Source organism: Theobroma cacao, chromosome 7, assembly GCF_053813885.1.
Source record: "Theobroma cacao isolate CCN51 chromosome 7, ASM5381388v1, whole genome shotgun sequence".
Taxonomy (NCBI): domain Eukaryota; kingdom Viridiplantae; phylum Streptophyta; class Magnoliopsida; order Malvales; family Malvaceae; genus Theobroma; species Theobroma cacao.
Window position 1 is genome coordinate 6,201,338 of NC_142645.1, and position 15,824 is coordinate 6,217,161.

A 15,824-nucleotide genomic window follows, 5' to 3' on the forward strand; every position below is an offset into this window, starting at 1 on the left:
TAATGGTTTCAACAATTATCCTATTAATTATAGCAACAGTGATGCCAAGGATGTAAAACCAATGGTCATCTTTCCTGACTAATTAATAGTGATACTGCATCATTTATTATGATTTTCAATTTTTTTATCATGTTAAAATTTCCACAAATAAATACATACATGCCATATATATATATATATATATATATATATATATATATATATATATATACACGTATATATATATGATAAACACATATACATAATAAATTAATATTAAAGTTTGAATACTAATTAATCAATTACTAAAATTTCTTGTACACCAATACTTTCGATGTTTCGATACAAATTGCAACATTCACTATGGAAATAAGTTCATCTTCATTTTTGTTTTTCTTTTTTTTGAAAGGTTATGTTTTTATATTAGGGTGGTCTAGAAGCCATTGGATGCGGTTGTAAGTTTGTAAGTTCTTCAACTTAGACTTCTTATGGCATTCGGCTCCTGATAGATGTAACTTTACGTTACAACTAGGACCGAGCTGCATCTAAAACTCTTGACAGCCTCATTCTGAGCTGTTTCTTCTTGAAGTGCCTTGTCCTCTCTTTCACTACGGAAAACATTTCAACGTACTTTATTCTTATCTCTATTAGCTTTTCTTAGTTTAGAAACCAACCAGCCTATGATAAATTTTCTTATTCGCATCTAACTCACAGTCCCCATCCTCTCAACTCAAGACAAAGCCCCTATCACGCCATCATCTCCGAACCAAGACAAAGTGCCTATCATGCCATCATCACCATTTCAACTCTACTCCAAGCAATCCTCACTACCTCCACCAAGAGCACCACTCTTCTTCAACTCTCCCTTTTCAATTGGAGTCGTGTGATTTTGAGTCTAAAAAACTTTATGCAACTGCACTGTCCCTTGCTCCATGTCACTAGAAAATTTATATAAGTACATGTATGAATTTATTTATTTTTTTTTTGAAAATGTGAATTGTCATGAACAACAATAGAATAATTTATTTCTATCATCTCATTATTGTTTATCTCATTAAATAACTCAATACATGATGTATATTAAGCTTGGAAGTGTTGAAATCGATAAGCCCTGGTAAATTTTGCAACTTGAAATCATAAAGTTTCTATTTTTTTTTATCATGGTGATATGATGATGCTACTTCACCTACCTAACCGAGAAACATAGAATTAGAGTTAAGAGTTAGCTTTTTTTTATATCAATATGTAGAGGTACTTACATTTTTGTCAAATTAAAAAAAATGATATATTTATTTTTAAAGACTTGTAATATTTTATATTTATTTTTTGATAAGATGATAATATAAAATTCACAAACTCAAATAAAAAAAAATTAACTCAATAACCTTTCACGTGACCTATTAAAAAAATTCAAATGGTTAGTAGCAATTTCTTTAGACCTATATATTTTTATATAAATTATAATAACTGGATTTACATTCAATATGAGATGGGGTATTATGGGATTCACAAATCCCATGTGAAAAAAATTTTTAAGTGGTAAATTTTAGTTTAATACTAATTAAGAACCTTGGGCCTTACTGAGCCTCGTCATTGACCTAAGTGGGTCGTCCTGGCTCGGCCCATATGAGTGTTAAAAAACAGAACAAATAAAAGCAGACAAAAGGTGCGGGCCGTCCATCGCGACGTTGACGCATGTACAAACAAAACCCTCAAAACGCTGCGTTTTGACTTCATTCCGAAAATAAATTTGCCAGTAATGAAAAAAACGAAGGGAATTACAAGGCGCAGGAACTCCATTAACAGACACATTTTTTTTTTTTTTAATTTTCTCGATCTCTCTCCAAGCTCTGAAAAATCCTCTCTCTTTTTTTTCCCTAGAGAGAGACGAACAAACATCGAAAGAACGAAAGAGAAAGATCTGCCAAAAATCAAACAGGTAAAAATTTAAAAAAAAAACGCGTTTCTTTCCAACAGAAGAAGGAACATAATGAAACGAAAAACTAAGTTGTTTTTTTTTTCCTAAGACACGGTGGGGTGTTGCGGTTTCACTATCAAAGGAGAGAGATTAATGGGTAGTTGTAAAATTTGTTTGTAAGAATTCTTGTTGTTTTGTTCGCCTGTCACTTTAACATATCCTGTCTTTCACCTAACAGAAAAGGAAATTTTTATTGTTGTGTGTGTGTGTTTTTTTTTTGGGTATCTCTTTGTATATGCTTCGCTTACAGTGTAAGAGCTTATGGGCATTTTCTGCTTTCATATTTTTTGGGGGTTTTTAGATCTTGGAATGTGGGTTTGCTTTATTGGGTTATGCTTTTACTTTTGTTATTTATACTTATGCTTTTTTTCGAGAGTATTGATTGGTTTTGTTTTGAATTTCTCTTTCAGGGATTGGTTTTTTGAGGCTGGTTTTGGCAAATTGGAAATGGGTATTGAATTCTAATTGAAGAACGGGAGGAATGTGAATGTTTTTTGAAGGGGTCGAATTTTTGGGTGGTTTTGATCATTGGTGTCCGAGGGTTTGTATGTAGAAATGGCTGACATAGCAGGCTTACAAGAAGCAGCAGGGTCTAGATTTAGTCAGTTGGAGTTGATTGGCAGAGGATCTTTTGGGGACGTCTATAAAGCGTAAGTTTATTATTTCAATTTCTTTCATTATCACATTGCTTGAGTGCATGTCAATGTTTATTATCATTTTGTTGTAAGGAAAGAGCTTCGTATGAATGTGACAGTGTTAGTAGTGATTGAATGTATTATCCTGCGCATTGTAGAACTTTGTTTGCGATGTATGATTTAGTAGTATTTTGGTGTTTGATAAGAGTAGATTCCCGGAATGGTGTAAATGATACCAATGCCATTGTTGAACTGAAATCTTTTACAGTCTAAGTTGAAACATATAATGCCCCTGAGATTTGTATTCTCTCTCTCTCCTAATTTATAAAGAAAAAACATCTTCCTGTGAGTGGGGGCAAAAGGAGCCTCAAGGTCAGTCGGGTATTAATTGAATACAGGGCATAAATTCACTACGTAATTTAATACAATTAAAGTAGGGGTTTATGGAGACATCTGATAACTTTGTGAGCATTATAATAACTTTATTCAATTATATTTGTTATTTCATTAATACTGGTTTGATTCTGTGAAATTTGAATTGTTGGATTATCCTGAGATAGGCACATAACTTAGTATATGTTAATTATGAAATAGGCTTGGAGAATGACAGTTGCAAAAATAAGGTACTTGTGTAATATCTAGGAGCATTGGTAATTGTGATGAACTATTAAAATGAAGTGCAAGGTTGCAAATGTAGAGTGTCCTCAAGAAACTGAATTTTAGTTATATTGTGTTTTTAATCATTGAGGAGTGCCCTCATTTGACCAAAAAAAAAGAAAGCAAAAAAGAAAAGAAGATTCAATTTTTGTGTCATGTGGATGGAATCATGAAGCTTCATAATTAAGTAGTGATTTAATGGGTGTGATCCCTCTGATTTTGTTGGCTTAAAGAGGCACCAAACAATAAATTTAATGGATCTATCAATGAAATGCAATTTCCTCTTTCCTAACCTAGATATATGTTCTTGAGATCAAAATGTGCATTAGAACTTGTCAAAGCTGGTCTGTAAAAATTTAGATTTACAGATGTGAGTTGTTTGTCATGTAAAGGAAAGTGAACTGATATTGTGAATTCATAATGGTTGATGATTATTTAAAGAAATAATTTTTTTCAGTGAATAACATAAGCTTTTAATTAAAGTGAAGAAACCAAAGGCCAATTAAAGAACTAAAAGGTGGATAGATAAGCTTTTTATCTTATGGGATTTGTTATATATGTGAATGTTCCTTATCAAACCATTTATAAAACTATTTAAAATTGAAATTTTCTTTTATTGTTGCCCACATATTTCTTGAGATTGGTAAACTACTTTGCTTTCTTGTGGTGTAAAAGGTACGTGGCCTAATGCAATATTTAATGATTTATTTGGCCCTTGTTACACTGCAATATCACTTCTTATTGATGCAGGATAAAAGGAAGCTGATTGAAGACTTAAAAATTTTTAGGGCTTGTATTATATGAGTTTAATTCTAATTTTTTGTACTTAGGGTATTTTAGGGTTTATGTGGTGTTTTGTGTTTATCTTAGGATTTAGGGTTTAGTTATATTACTTCTGTTTTTGGTAGCTTTGGATTATGAATTTTGGGGATTTGGAATTTTGAAATAGAAATTTCCCTCTCCCTTGGTTTCCTTTCTCTTTTTCTCTATTTGTTCTCCAATTTCCTTTGTGCCCATCACCATTGTCTCCCTAATTTTCCTTTGATTTTTTTATTCTCTTTATATTTTCCTTCTCCTGTTCTTCATTGGTTAATCTAGATGTAGCATTTGTTAAGTGATAAACAAATACAAATACTTCTTGAGTGAATTAGGTCTGTATACATATTTTTAGAAATCTGTTTTTGAATTCAGAAAAGATATATACTAGCCTGTTTTTTCTTGCTCTGCACTTCATATTATGTTGACTCAGTTAGTTCATGGATTTTGGCATGAGGTAGTGGCATCTTTTTATTCATTTAGTAGATCTTTGACTTCTTGGTTCCCGTGTGTGAAGAGGGATGGATGCGCATATGATTGAAAAGCTCTCGTTTCAGTCTCTTATCTGATTTTTATTCTTTCATTTTTCCTTTTTCTTTAAAGAAATGGATGCCATTTACATAGGAAGTGCTTACCTTGATAAATGGTTTAAAGATTGAAGATTTACAAATAAAGCAAGCGGGGTTTAAAAGGCTAACCTTTGGAATAGAGCCCACTTCATGTCAAAACTGGTATCCCTTTTTGCTTATCAAGGCAAACTGTTATTTGGTCTCCTTTTCTTAAGTTCACTTAAAGAGATTAGGCTGATTTTTTTGAAAGATGGAGCCTTAATTACCAGGGAATGCCTCCTGAAATTGAATTGTACATTATTTATGCAAATTATGCTTCTACTTTGTAACTATTACACTACTGGTCTCTTGGTAATTGGTCATACCACTGACATTGATTCTTTTCAAATGAGTTAGAGAGTGGACATTCTATTTCATAGTTGAAGCATATATGGTGCTTTGTCATACTTGACTATGTCAGTGCTAGTTGTACTGCAACACATCTATGCCAGTTTCTCACCCATAATCATGTTGGATATGCCATGACTGTTTGAATCATGACTCAAGGTTGATGAAAATGAGATTAATAGCTGATGCCTTTCTTGATTTGCAGGTTTGATAAGGAGCTGAACAAAGAAGTTGCTATTAAAGTAATTGATTTAGAGGAATCGTAAGTGGATAGCTTTGTTAATTTTTCTTTGATTTATTCCTCATTCAAGTGTCAAACAGCAGGTGCTTGCTTTGAGCGAGAAAGTCTTGTTTATGATCTTCTGTTTGTTGTTCATTTGTTAAGTATTAACTTGTTCTATTTTCCTTCCCCCCTCTTGCTCTTGGTCACTAGTATATGTGTGAGTTTTCTGGTGAGGAAACCACTGTTGCGTGATACATATAATTGAATCAATAGTTTGTGCATGTTCATTAAAGCAAATTTATCTTTCCTTTATCAATTTCATTTCCTGAAGTTCCATTATAGTTCATCAACTTGCATGGGAGTTTACAGATGCCTTTATTTACTAGCAAGTAGATGGGGGCATATAACAACTTCTTTCATTCGCTTGGTGTTTATTTTGCTCTTGATTTTTTTAGCTGTTTCTTATGCTTGCCTTTGTTTCGCATTTCTGTAGTGAGGATGAAATTGAGGACATCCAGAAGGTATACCTCACTTTCTTGTGAGCTAGTATCCTAACTCTTTAATGAGTTGGTCGTTAGGTTTTTCATATATTTTGTTTTGTTCCAGGAAATTTCTGTTTTGTCACAATGCCGTTCTCAATACATCACTGAGTATTATGGTTCCTATCTTCACCAAACTAAACTATGGATAATAATGGAATACATGGCTGGTGGTTCAGTTGCTGACCTAGTAGGTTACTTCTATTACTTGCTTCTACATGTTTGGTGCATGACATTGGAATTGAAGATTAACTAGGAAGTTTTGCTTTCCAATTTATATGAACCCTCATTATTCTTTTTTGGGTTTGACGAAATGTATTTTATTTTATGAATACGCATTAGTGCACATGTTCAAACATTGAAATAACTTTTTTTTCATTGTGTTTTTGGCATAAAAGATTCTGTATAACTACCTTTCAGTGTTATGTCAACTAAAGTAGGTAATGGTAATTGCAAAATTATAAAGGCATTGCTGCCATCTTTCCTGTAGTAGTACAACATTTTTTTCTTAGTGCTTTTAGCTCCAATTTCAATGCTATTTTTTACTAGACCTTGGTATTCTCTTTTTCTTTTCCTGTTCTAGTGTTAGCACACAATCTCTGATTTGATTTTTTTTTTTTAATTTTGGGTACATACAACCACTAGTTTCCTTTTATTTCTCTGGTTGCATATGAATGAGTCTTCCTCCGCTTATATTTGTGTTGGTGCACTTGTTTATTTTCTGATTTGATGCAATATAATTCCTGAATAACATTTAGGTTTTCTGGAAAGTTAATGATGAATTTTTATGTACAGCTCCAATCAGGCCCTCCGCTAGATGAAATGTCAATTGCCTGTATTTCACGGGATTTGCTGCATGCAATTGAATATTTACATAATGAAGGGAAGATTCACAGAGATATCAAAGGTTGTTTTCCTTTACCTCTCCCTAATCTACTTATAAACATAGTTGTCACAGAGAACATAAGAAAAATTTTAGAACATTTTGTTTAAGAGGCTTGTATTCGTGCCATGCTCTGTTTCAAATTATTTGTTTCCTTTGTTTTCAACCTTCATTTAGTTTGTTTAAGTGTTTTTTGGATTTAATGGCTTATTTTTTGTTCAATGACGACATTTATGCTATCACTTTTGGCAGCGGCAAACATTTTGTTGACCGAGAATGGTGATGTTAAGGTACTTTTCTTTCTCTCAAATGGGCTCATATTATCAAATTATTTGTATAGAGTGGCTTTGAGTAAATGGATAAAATGGGTGGAGATATATGCATTTTGCTGTTGGAAGTTAAGTATATGTACTTGTAACAGGTTGCTGATTTTGGTGTGTCAGCACAATTAACAAGGACAATATCAAGGAGGAAGGTACGGTATTTTGTTTCATTAAGATGCATCACTTTTCCAATAAGCATGATTGCTCTTTTCAGGCTTTGGCTGCAGCAATTTTTAATTTTTATGGCTTGAGTGACTTTTTGATTTCTGGCCATTTTCTCTTACACTCTATGGAAAAAGTTAAACTTATTTTAGTTAATGTTCATATCTTTTAGAGAAAAGAAAAGAAATGTAGACAGGTCCTTTGGTCCGTGATAATCTCTCTTTCTCTCTGAACCTCCCTATATGCTCTGAAGCTGCTTACTTATAACAAGTTTTTTGTCCCAAATAAGTTTTAATATACTGAAAGCTTTGATATATGCCCTTCCCATAATAAATTGATGGTCTACATTTGAATTGACATCTAGTTTTTGGAAAAAAAATTCACTGTAAGGTATTTTATATTAGAATTTAGTTTCTTTTAATATAGCTGTTCATGGTTTTTAATGCCATGAAGAAGAAAATTTGAAAAACTAATTTGTAAATGTAAAAAGTAAGGTTTTTAGGTGTTCAAAAAAGGAAAACAGGACATAATATTTATGTCTCAAAACTGAAAGTTGGACATTTGATCTGGAATTGAAGGGGTTCAATTTGGTAGTGCATACAAGGTACGAATGATTCTGGAGCACAACCTTTTTCCTTTCTCAATACCTCTCCTTTCTAACTATTATCTGTATGTTTCCATACCATCAAATCTGGAATTGTTTTCTTTGTAAACTGCTTTTTCGAATGGCTGCTTTAGTGTGGTATTGTGGAACTATTGCCATTTATTTGAATTTTACCTCCAATGTATTCACAGCCACCAGAGCCATAGAAATGCAGAGTTGTCTTGGAGGGAAACTTGAATGATATTTATAAAAGGATTAAAAAATTTGCTCATAGCCCATTTACCCCACAATTCGTAATCTTTTTAATGCAATCAGTGTTACAAGTTGTGTGATTGTCATATGATCATCAATGAACTAATATGGTTAACAATGTCAGACTTTTGTAGGAACACCATTCTGGATGGCACCAGAAGTGATTCAGAATTCTGAAGGATACAATGAGAAGGTAGTTCTAAAAGCAGTGCTTTGGAGTTTTCTCTTGAGTTTTCTGGCATGTCTTTATGCTTTCACCTGCTTTCCTTCTGCACATTCTCTCCCTCTTAGGCACACATGCACAGCCTGCAATGTCTTTGTCTGCTGAGTTGTGTTGAATAATGAGCATTCCATCACTGGGACTATTTGGTTGATACAGGCAGATATCTGGTCTTTGGGCATCACTGTGATTGAAATGGCGAAAGGAGAGCCTCCACTTGCAGACCTTCACCCTATGAGAGTTCTTTTTATAATACCTCGAGAAAATCCACCGCAGGTAATCTCAAGAGTTTTGTTATCATTCATGTCAAATGATTTATTCTTATGTTTCTACTTCTCTTGATGGGATTATCCTTCTTTACAATTTAAATGTAACCAAAATTTCTATCCTGCAGTTAGATGAGCATTTTTCTCGCCCTATGAAAGAATTTGTTTCCTTATGTTTAAAGAAAGTGCCTGCTGAGGTAATCAATTATACTTTCTTGGAGGATTTTCTTACTTTGAACTGTTTCTTATATGCTAATTGAATATATACCGTTAATTGATTGAAACATGCACTAGTTCTACGTTACAGATTTTTACTTCAAAGGGACCACTTGTGCAGCTGTTGATTGTTTTAGCTGATACTTTTGGCTAATTTGTTCTGTTTTCAGATATCTTGGAATTTGTCTCCTTCATCTCTCTCTCTCATTTAAAGCTAATCTGCCAGTTTTCTTGATTGTTTTTTAACCATTAGCAGTGACATATTGTGAAATTTCTGCATATTGGAAATGGAAGGAAATACTTCTTTTTGGTTCTTTGTCCACTAATCACATATGGGGAAACTTTTTCTTTATTTCCTTTTCTTCCCAATGTAGTAGGAAACAGATTTTGTGGTTGACCCCACAACCAGTAGAGTAAGGTGTAGAAGTTTAGTGTTGATTATGTTAGAAAATGGATTTTTGTTGTATCTAGTTTTTTCCTGAACTCTGTCAGCTGCCAATTAAAATGCACCGTAACTGTTGGTGTATTGGCTTCTAAATTCTGATGTGTATATAAGTTGAGTGATCCTGGGATATCGGCTTAATTATTTCTGAATGCTGTACAATGCCTTATGCTTTTCTTTAATCTGTTCAATTTCAGAGGCCTAGTGCCAAGGAACTTCTCAAGCATCGTTTTATCAGGAATGCTAGGAAGAGTCAGAGGCTTCTGGAGAGAATTAGGTGCTATGCTTGTACCTAGCGTTTCATATTTACATATGATAGGAAGCTTTATCAACACTGTTTTGGGGTGTCAAAGCACCTTGGAACACTCCAAATTATGCTTATGGTGTTAGTTATGTTCCTGACATGTCATGACAAGAGGATGCTGAGTTAGAGTATCATTCTTGCATTGGCTATTATAGTTAAGATGGTTGCCTTTTGTTTCTTAATAGAGAGCGCCCAAAATACCAATTAAAGGAAGATGCAGAAACCCCCAGAAATGGCCCCAAAGCTGTAGGAGAGTCAACTGACACTGTGAAGGTGACAAGAGATATAAGAGGTGAAGAAACTGTTCGAGCTAGGTGGGTTAATCATGTTGATTAGCTGTACTTCCTTGATTTTGATGGGATTTTTACTGACTTGTTCTGATCAGCAGTAAGCAGGGGAAAACGTTTAAAAATGCTGGATGGGACTTCAGCATTGGTGGAGAACAGAGTACAGGAACTGTCCGAAATGCTGTAAGACCTCCTCAGGTTAGAGAAAGGAAACTAGAAGCTGTATATAATCAAGCTACACCAAGAACTGCAGAGAGTGTTAACGCACTCAATGAATTCCCAGAAGTTTCTTTTGGAAAAGACACTAAGAAGTCATATTATGATGAACATCAGGATAATTACCAAGAGGATGTAAGATTCTCTCTCTCTCATGCAATCACACACGCACCTGCACACACTAAAAACTTTTCACTGCATAAAGGCTGTTGGCATCGTAAGTTTTTCCCATTTGTCCTATGCCCTTAATAAAAAGCTCTGTTGCATGGGATGATCTAGGGGCTTTAAAGATTGTTGTGTTTTAGAAATTGACTGAGAAGAGTAACACAGGATTAAGTTGACATGCAATGTAGTAATATATTTAATTTTTTTGAGAATTCTTTTCCTGCCTGCTCTGATGGGGCTAGAAATTAAGTTCACTTGTCTGGATTCACCAACCGTTTCTGTCAAACTAGAGCCAATTTCATATAATCTGTTGTTTCTGTCTCTTACACCTATCTTATATATATGTGTGTGTGTGTGTGTGTGTGTGTGTGTGTGTATCTGATCCTTTTATGCTCAGATCTTGTGACACTGTTTATGTTGCTTTATTCAGGATGACACATCTGTCAGTGGGTCCGGAACTGTTGTCATAAGATCTCCCAGAGGATCTCAATCATCTGCATTATTTCGTGACCCAAGCTCTCTTGTAAGCTTCCTTCACTTCCTTCATGGTTGTCTTCACAAAATTATTAAGTAGATAAAGTTTGTTGCCTTTTGTGTCCCAGCCATTGATTTTATTGGATTTCAATGTGCTGTGTAGTCTAGCAGCGCATATGCTTCTTTTGAAGATGCTTCTACCAGTGGAACTGTTGTTTTTCGTGGCCAACATGATGACTCTGATTCTCCTCGAACTCCAAGATCCAGGCTAGGAATTCAAGAGAGAACTTCGAGTGCATCAGCTGAAGACAGTGCAGCAAATCTTGCAGAGGTTGTTTTTAGTTAATATTTTATTTTTCATCTTTCTTCATCAGTTTTCTTGCCCTGCAAAGCTTTTTTAGATTTTTCTTGTTTAGTTGTGAATTACAATCAACAGGCTATAGAGTGTATGTTTCATTGATTGATAAACGATATTGATATGGTGTATGATGTTTGTATAACTTCCACTTTTGTTCCAACTATTTTTCTTACCATTTATATCTAACATGCACTTGTTTGATAATTTCTTGTTTTCCTTATTGTTATTATGTCCACAATCAATTATATTAATTATTGTCTAGTTGGAGTTTTCCTAGAACGTTTTGGTGTATAATGTATTTATTATTGGAGACTCAATTTCCTCCTGTAGAAATCTGAGTTTACCATGGAATTTGTATTTATTATTAGCTTCTAGATATAGTGTGTGACCATGCTTTCTGTTGAAACGCTCATCTTTTAATATGTCGTTTCAGGCAAAGGCTGCAATTCAAGCAGGGTTGAGGAAGTCAAATGTTAGGGACAGGCCTGCTTTGAGCAAGTTCAATAGTCCCGGGCACGAAAATAGAAGAAGAGATCAAATGAGTAACAGTTCTGATTCTTCCAGGTAAGCCTGATAAAGAAGTTACTTTCCGTATCTTCAATGCAGAATTTATTGTAGCTTTGGTTATTATTTGGTTGTGTTATCATCTCTAAAGTATGGTAATCTATTTCAGAGGTTCTCGTGAATATTTTGATGCACAAAGAGTATTTCCAAGATCACGTCAACCAAGTGATGATGAAGAAAATGCAAAGATAGCATCATCTTCTGTATCACTATCCATGTTGCTTATCCCTTCCCTAAAAGAGGTGTGCACCATGATGTTATACCTAAGTTTTTCCTTGCTAATTAGTGTGATAGAGGTAACTTCTGAAATATTCTTCCAATTTAAGCAATCTTCAATGCGGAGGCTGTATGGAGATGCTTGTATTGATACAGATATCTCTATATCAAGTATGCAATTATTTTGGTGCAGATTCTCATATATCCAGATTGAAGTGCCTTTTGTAATGTTAGGAGTGAAACAAGACTCTATACCAACTTAAGTGAGTTGGTAATCAATCATAAAAATTTACTTTGTTGAGATAGAAGATGGAAAAATCCAGGACTAAGAGGTATGGTATTTGAAATTGTTTGACTAGTAGAACATAGATCTACAGTTGTTTTGAGGCAGAGGAGCAACTTAATATGGGTAAAATCATGAGCAAGTCCAGGGGAGGTGATTATAAAATTAGTTAATAAATTCCTTACCTGTGCTGTAGATGGTGTGACCTGACACAAAAGTATGCATGTTTGTAAGGCATTAATTGAGGTTAAGAGCTTGTTTGTGTAAATTTCTGCCTTTACCTGAAGTCAGCATCTGAACATGGTTGTAAGAAGAAGCTGTTTACTACAGCCATACTTCTGCTTTCCTGTTGTACTGTGTCAGCTGCAACATTTATTAAGTCTGAATCAGTTTCTTCTTATCTTTTGGATCTTAATAGTATGTCAATGCATGTAATGTAGGTCGTTGCTGATGATTCAGAAGGGTCAGTTGCGCGTGCAGTTACAAATTCTCTCATAAATATGGAACGTACAAAGCCTGGATCTTGCGAAACTCTTGTTCGCAGGTTGCTCGAGCGATTGGCAAGGTTAAAAATTTGTGGAAGAAAATAATTTATTTTGTATCATAGTAATACCACCTTTATACATTATTTGTCTTGGTCTTGATGAAACTCAAGCAGAGGTAAAATTTTGCAGCTTGAAGGAACCTTCAATGAAAGATATCCAGGAACTAGCAGCTCGCATGTTCAATAAGGGCAAGGCGACTCCTGAAGATACGCAAAATGCAAACATGGAACCTGATAGTAGGAAAAAGCAACAGCATAAAGAACTTAATTCAAATTCCAACTTGAGCCCACTTGCTAGATTTTTACTGTCTAGGTTTGTTGAATTATTACTCCCTTACCTAACAAATGATCTTTAGTTTACAAATAGTGAAGTCCTATTTATAAATGTGTTAATCTTAATAGCACCTAACTGTTCTGAAATCTTCTCATGTGATGCAGATGGCAAAGCCAAACATCGCGGGATCTCAACCCAACTTGAAGGAAACTGCGAGATTTGATTATATCTCCATTTTGCTGTGTGTTGTCTTTAATGCAATTGTTCTGATTTTGATGTACATAACATTGTAAGAAATTGTGTATTTATTATCCATTATGATTAATTTTCTCTCTTACATTTTTGTTTTGCCATGGCAGCATTGGTGTATAATTAGGTTTTGCTATTAGCAACATTACAAGATGTAATCTCAGTAAACATTGATCATTCATTAAAATAATCTCTTCACTGTAATCTTCCCAGTGAACTTGCTGACAGTTTATAGTTCCCTTCATTTTCCTTGATATTTAGTAATTTTCATGAATGAATGGATTGGAGGCCTCATGAATCATTGGCACTTTCACCATCTGGTGATAGGCCCGTAAGAGATCATTGCCAGAGCTGTAATAAATTTTCAAGGGTTGTTGCATTTCTCTGGGTTTTGCTGAGTAATGGTAGGGCAGCTCAATAGCCCGTGTCATTGATGCATTTCGTGTTGGCTAAACTAAAGAGTATAATATTGGGCTTATTGCCCACCTTCTAAACTGGAAAATATGTTTAAACGCAATGGAGCTAGCAAACCTGTATGTCAAATTATCAATAGTGCTTCTGTTGCATTAACACTTTCAATGTCTTCAAGCATCATGAAGGCTGTCTGGACCACAGCATTACACGCAAAGGAGGATTATAAATGAACAGCATTAACTCAAGAAATATTAGAGAACGTGGCCATGGGCAACATTCAATTACGGTAAGTTCTACACATTGCTCAGCAGCACAAAAGGGGTTCAACTTAGCTTTTTCTGGCTGGATGAAGGGAGATTGTCATTTAACAACAAGATCAACAAACCATCCATAATGGTTTAGACTTAGTTACAAATTTGTGAGCAATAGCCTATGACCTAAGATTACTGGCACAAAAAAAGTTAGGAATTCAATTCATATTCACCTCTTCAAATTCTATTCGAGTTCTGCAACTAGCAAAGTTTAGGTTGTTGACTGCCAAGAGCTGGAGAACTGCAAACTATGCATGAATTAGCCAACTTCTGGGCAAAAAGAAGGTGCATGAGCTTTCTCGTCGTAATATACTAAGTTAAAACCCGCTAAACAACCTTACAGGTTATAGAAGAGCTATCAGCATATGGTTGATACACTGCAAAACAAGATCTTCTATCACATGTTTATTGAGTAATAGTGCATTTTCCTTTTTTGCCATTTTTCATGTGCTGACCAAGATTAGAATCACACAAGCATCATCTAGCATATAAGCTGTTATGCTTTACAGAGGTTGTTTCCCTATCTCATTGAAGAAAAGCTGTTGATTTCTTGGCTGCAAAATAAAACCACATTCTGGGGTTGCTCGTATGTTTGTTTAGTTTGATGTGATTTCCTATTTTCGTCTACCTCGAGAAGGTTGCTTTACTGGAGTCAGCTTCCGAAATGCAGCATGCAAAATCATAACTACAAAGCACATACAGTTATAAGTTCATACAAATCAGAGAAATATCAATAAAAGTAGAGAAGAATATGTAACATTTTACCTATATAACTGACACCAAGGGCACAGCATAGAGCCATTTGAACATTCAACCATACCAAAATAACTGCAGTAGCTGCAAAAGATGAGACGAGGTTAATGTTATAAAAACGAAAGAAAGTAGCTTCTATCTGCTATCACTCGCCTTCCTTCAGCGTCAATATGCTTAACTGATTTCATTATTGAGAATACATACTGATTAGAAAATGTCCATCCAAACCATAATCTTCTGACTAAGATTCCCAGGACAATCTACTCTTTTTTTGAACCCTGGAGGGCTCTTCTTTAGCAAATTCAAAATAACAAACGAGGCATTGAGTCATTGAGTAAGCTCTACATGTAAATTCTACAAGCACAATGAACAATTCTTCTTAAAAGCACAAAAAAGGTTATGAGAACTCACCACACTGCGCTATGCGAATTAAGACCTGTTGAGTGGCAGGAAATCCATCCAATTCCCATTTATCACTAAAGAACCTGAACAAATCCCAGAGTGCCAAACTTGATATCAACCCAACAAGTGCAAGTGGCAGCTGATACCTATTGACAACAACAGAAAACAAGTGATTAACTAAGTTGGCTATGCAATCATTACTTTCGTAAGTTTTACCTATCCAAAGTTTTTTGTGCTCACAACTTTCTCAGGAAACAAACAGAAAAATTAAAAGCTGAATTTACCTCATTCTAGAGTAGAATCAAAATAATTCTCAAAACCAACAAAAATTCACAAAAAAAAAAGCAAAGAACAAATAGGGTTTTAGCTTACAAAGAACAAGCAAAGAAGAGAATAAAAAGCGAGGCATAATTCCGAGCATAACGCTTAACATTCTCATGAACCCTGAGCCTGGCCTGAGAAACCGCAGCTGGAAACGAGTAGGATCCACAATCCCCGAAAAACCCTTTAGTCCAAGACGGAGTTTCGCCGGAGAAATCGTTGGTGGTGAGCTTGGAGAATGGGTTGAGCGTGAAGAGGGAGAGCAGAATCCATAAATGAGAAAATAAAGAGACCAAATAGCCCCAAAGGATGCCGGTGATTGGGATGGTGGTAGTCGATTCGGTAATTGTTGAGGCAGGGTCGGTGGCTGCGGCGGCAGACTGGTGGTCGTCGATGACGTCGAGGTAGCCGGAGTCACGGAGCCATGTTTCGAAGGTTGGGTCGGGGACGCTGAGAGATAATGGGTTCGAGGAAAAGACCATTTTTTGGGAGGGTAATTTTTTTCTCTAATTTTCTTTTTTTTTTTTGTGGGGTTTAA

General features: G+C 34.9%; 2 protein-coding genes across 3 annotated transcripts; one reads left to right on the plus strand and one right to left on the minus strand.

The window, feature by feature from the left end:
- The first annotated feature begins 1,771 nt into the window (after positions 1–1,771).
- On the plus strand, positions 1,772–13,289 carry LOC18594044 (Protein kinase superfamily protein). 2 transcript variants are annotated; one of them, XM_018124500.2, is made up of 21 exons: positions 1,772–1,918; positions 2,368–2,607; positions 5,227–5,283; positions 5,738–5,765; positions 5,851–5,973; positions 6,579–6,690; positions 6,919–6,956; positions 7,088–7,141; positions 8,132–8,200; positions 8,387–8,503; positions 8,622–8,690; positions 9,349–9,428; positions 9,641–9,769; positions 9,841–10,093; positions 10,554–10,646; positions 10,761–10,928; positions 11,389–11,519; positions 11,629–11,761; positions 12,459–12,583; positions 12,693–12,875; positions 13,001–13,289. In XM_018124500.2, exons 2-21 carry the CDS (start codon positions 2,513–2,515, stop codon positions 13,038–13,040), a joined length of 2,097 nt encoding a protein of 698 aa, XP_017979989.2. In that variant the 5' UTR covers positions 1,772–1,918; positions 2,368–2,512; the 3' UTR covers positions 13,041–13,289. The 2 variants fall into 2 exon arrangements, with proteins under 2 accessions (XP_017979989.2, XP_007021552.3); XM_007021490.3 differs by having other exon boundaries at positions 9,844–10,093.
- Positions 13,290–13,806: 517 nt separating this feature from the next.
- Positions 13,807–15,803, minus strand: PRA1.H (prenylated RAB acceptor 1.H). The gene is made up of 4 exons (XM_007021492.3): positions 15,338–15,803; positions 14,975–15,111; positions 14,576–14,647; positions 13,807–14,495 (listed from the first exon to the last, which is right to left on the minus strand). Exons 1-4 carry the CDS (start codon positions 15,766–15,768, stop codon positions 14,425–14,427), a joined length of 711 nt encoding a protein of 236 aa, XP_007021554.3. The 5' UTR covers positions 15,769–15,803; the 3' UTR covers positions 13,807–14,424.
- Between the last annotated feature and the right edge of the window lie 21 nt (positions 15,804–15,824).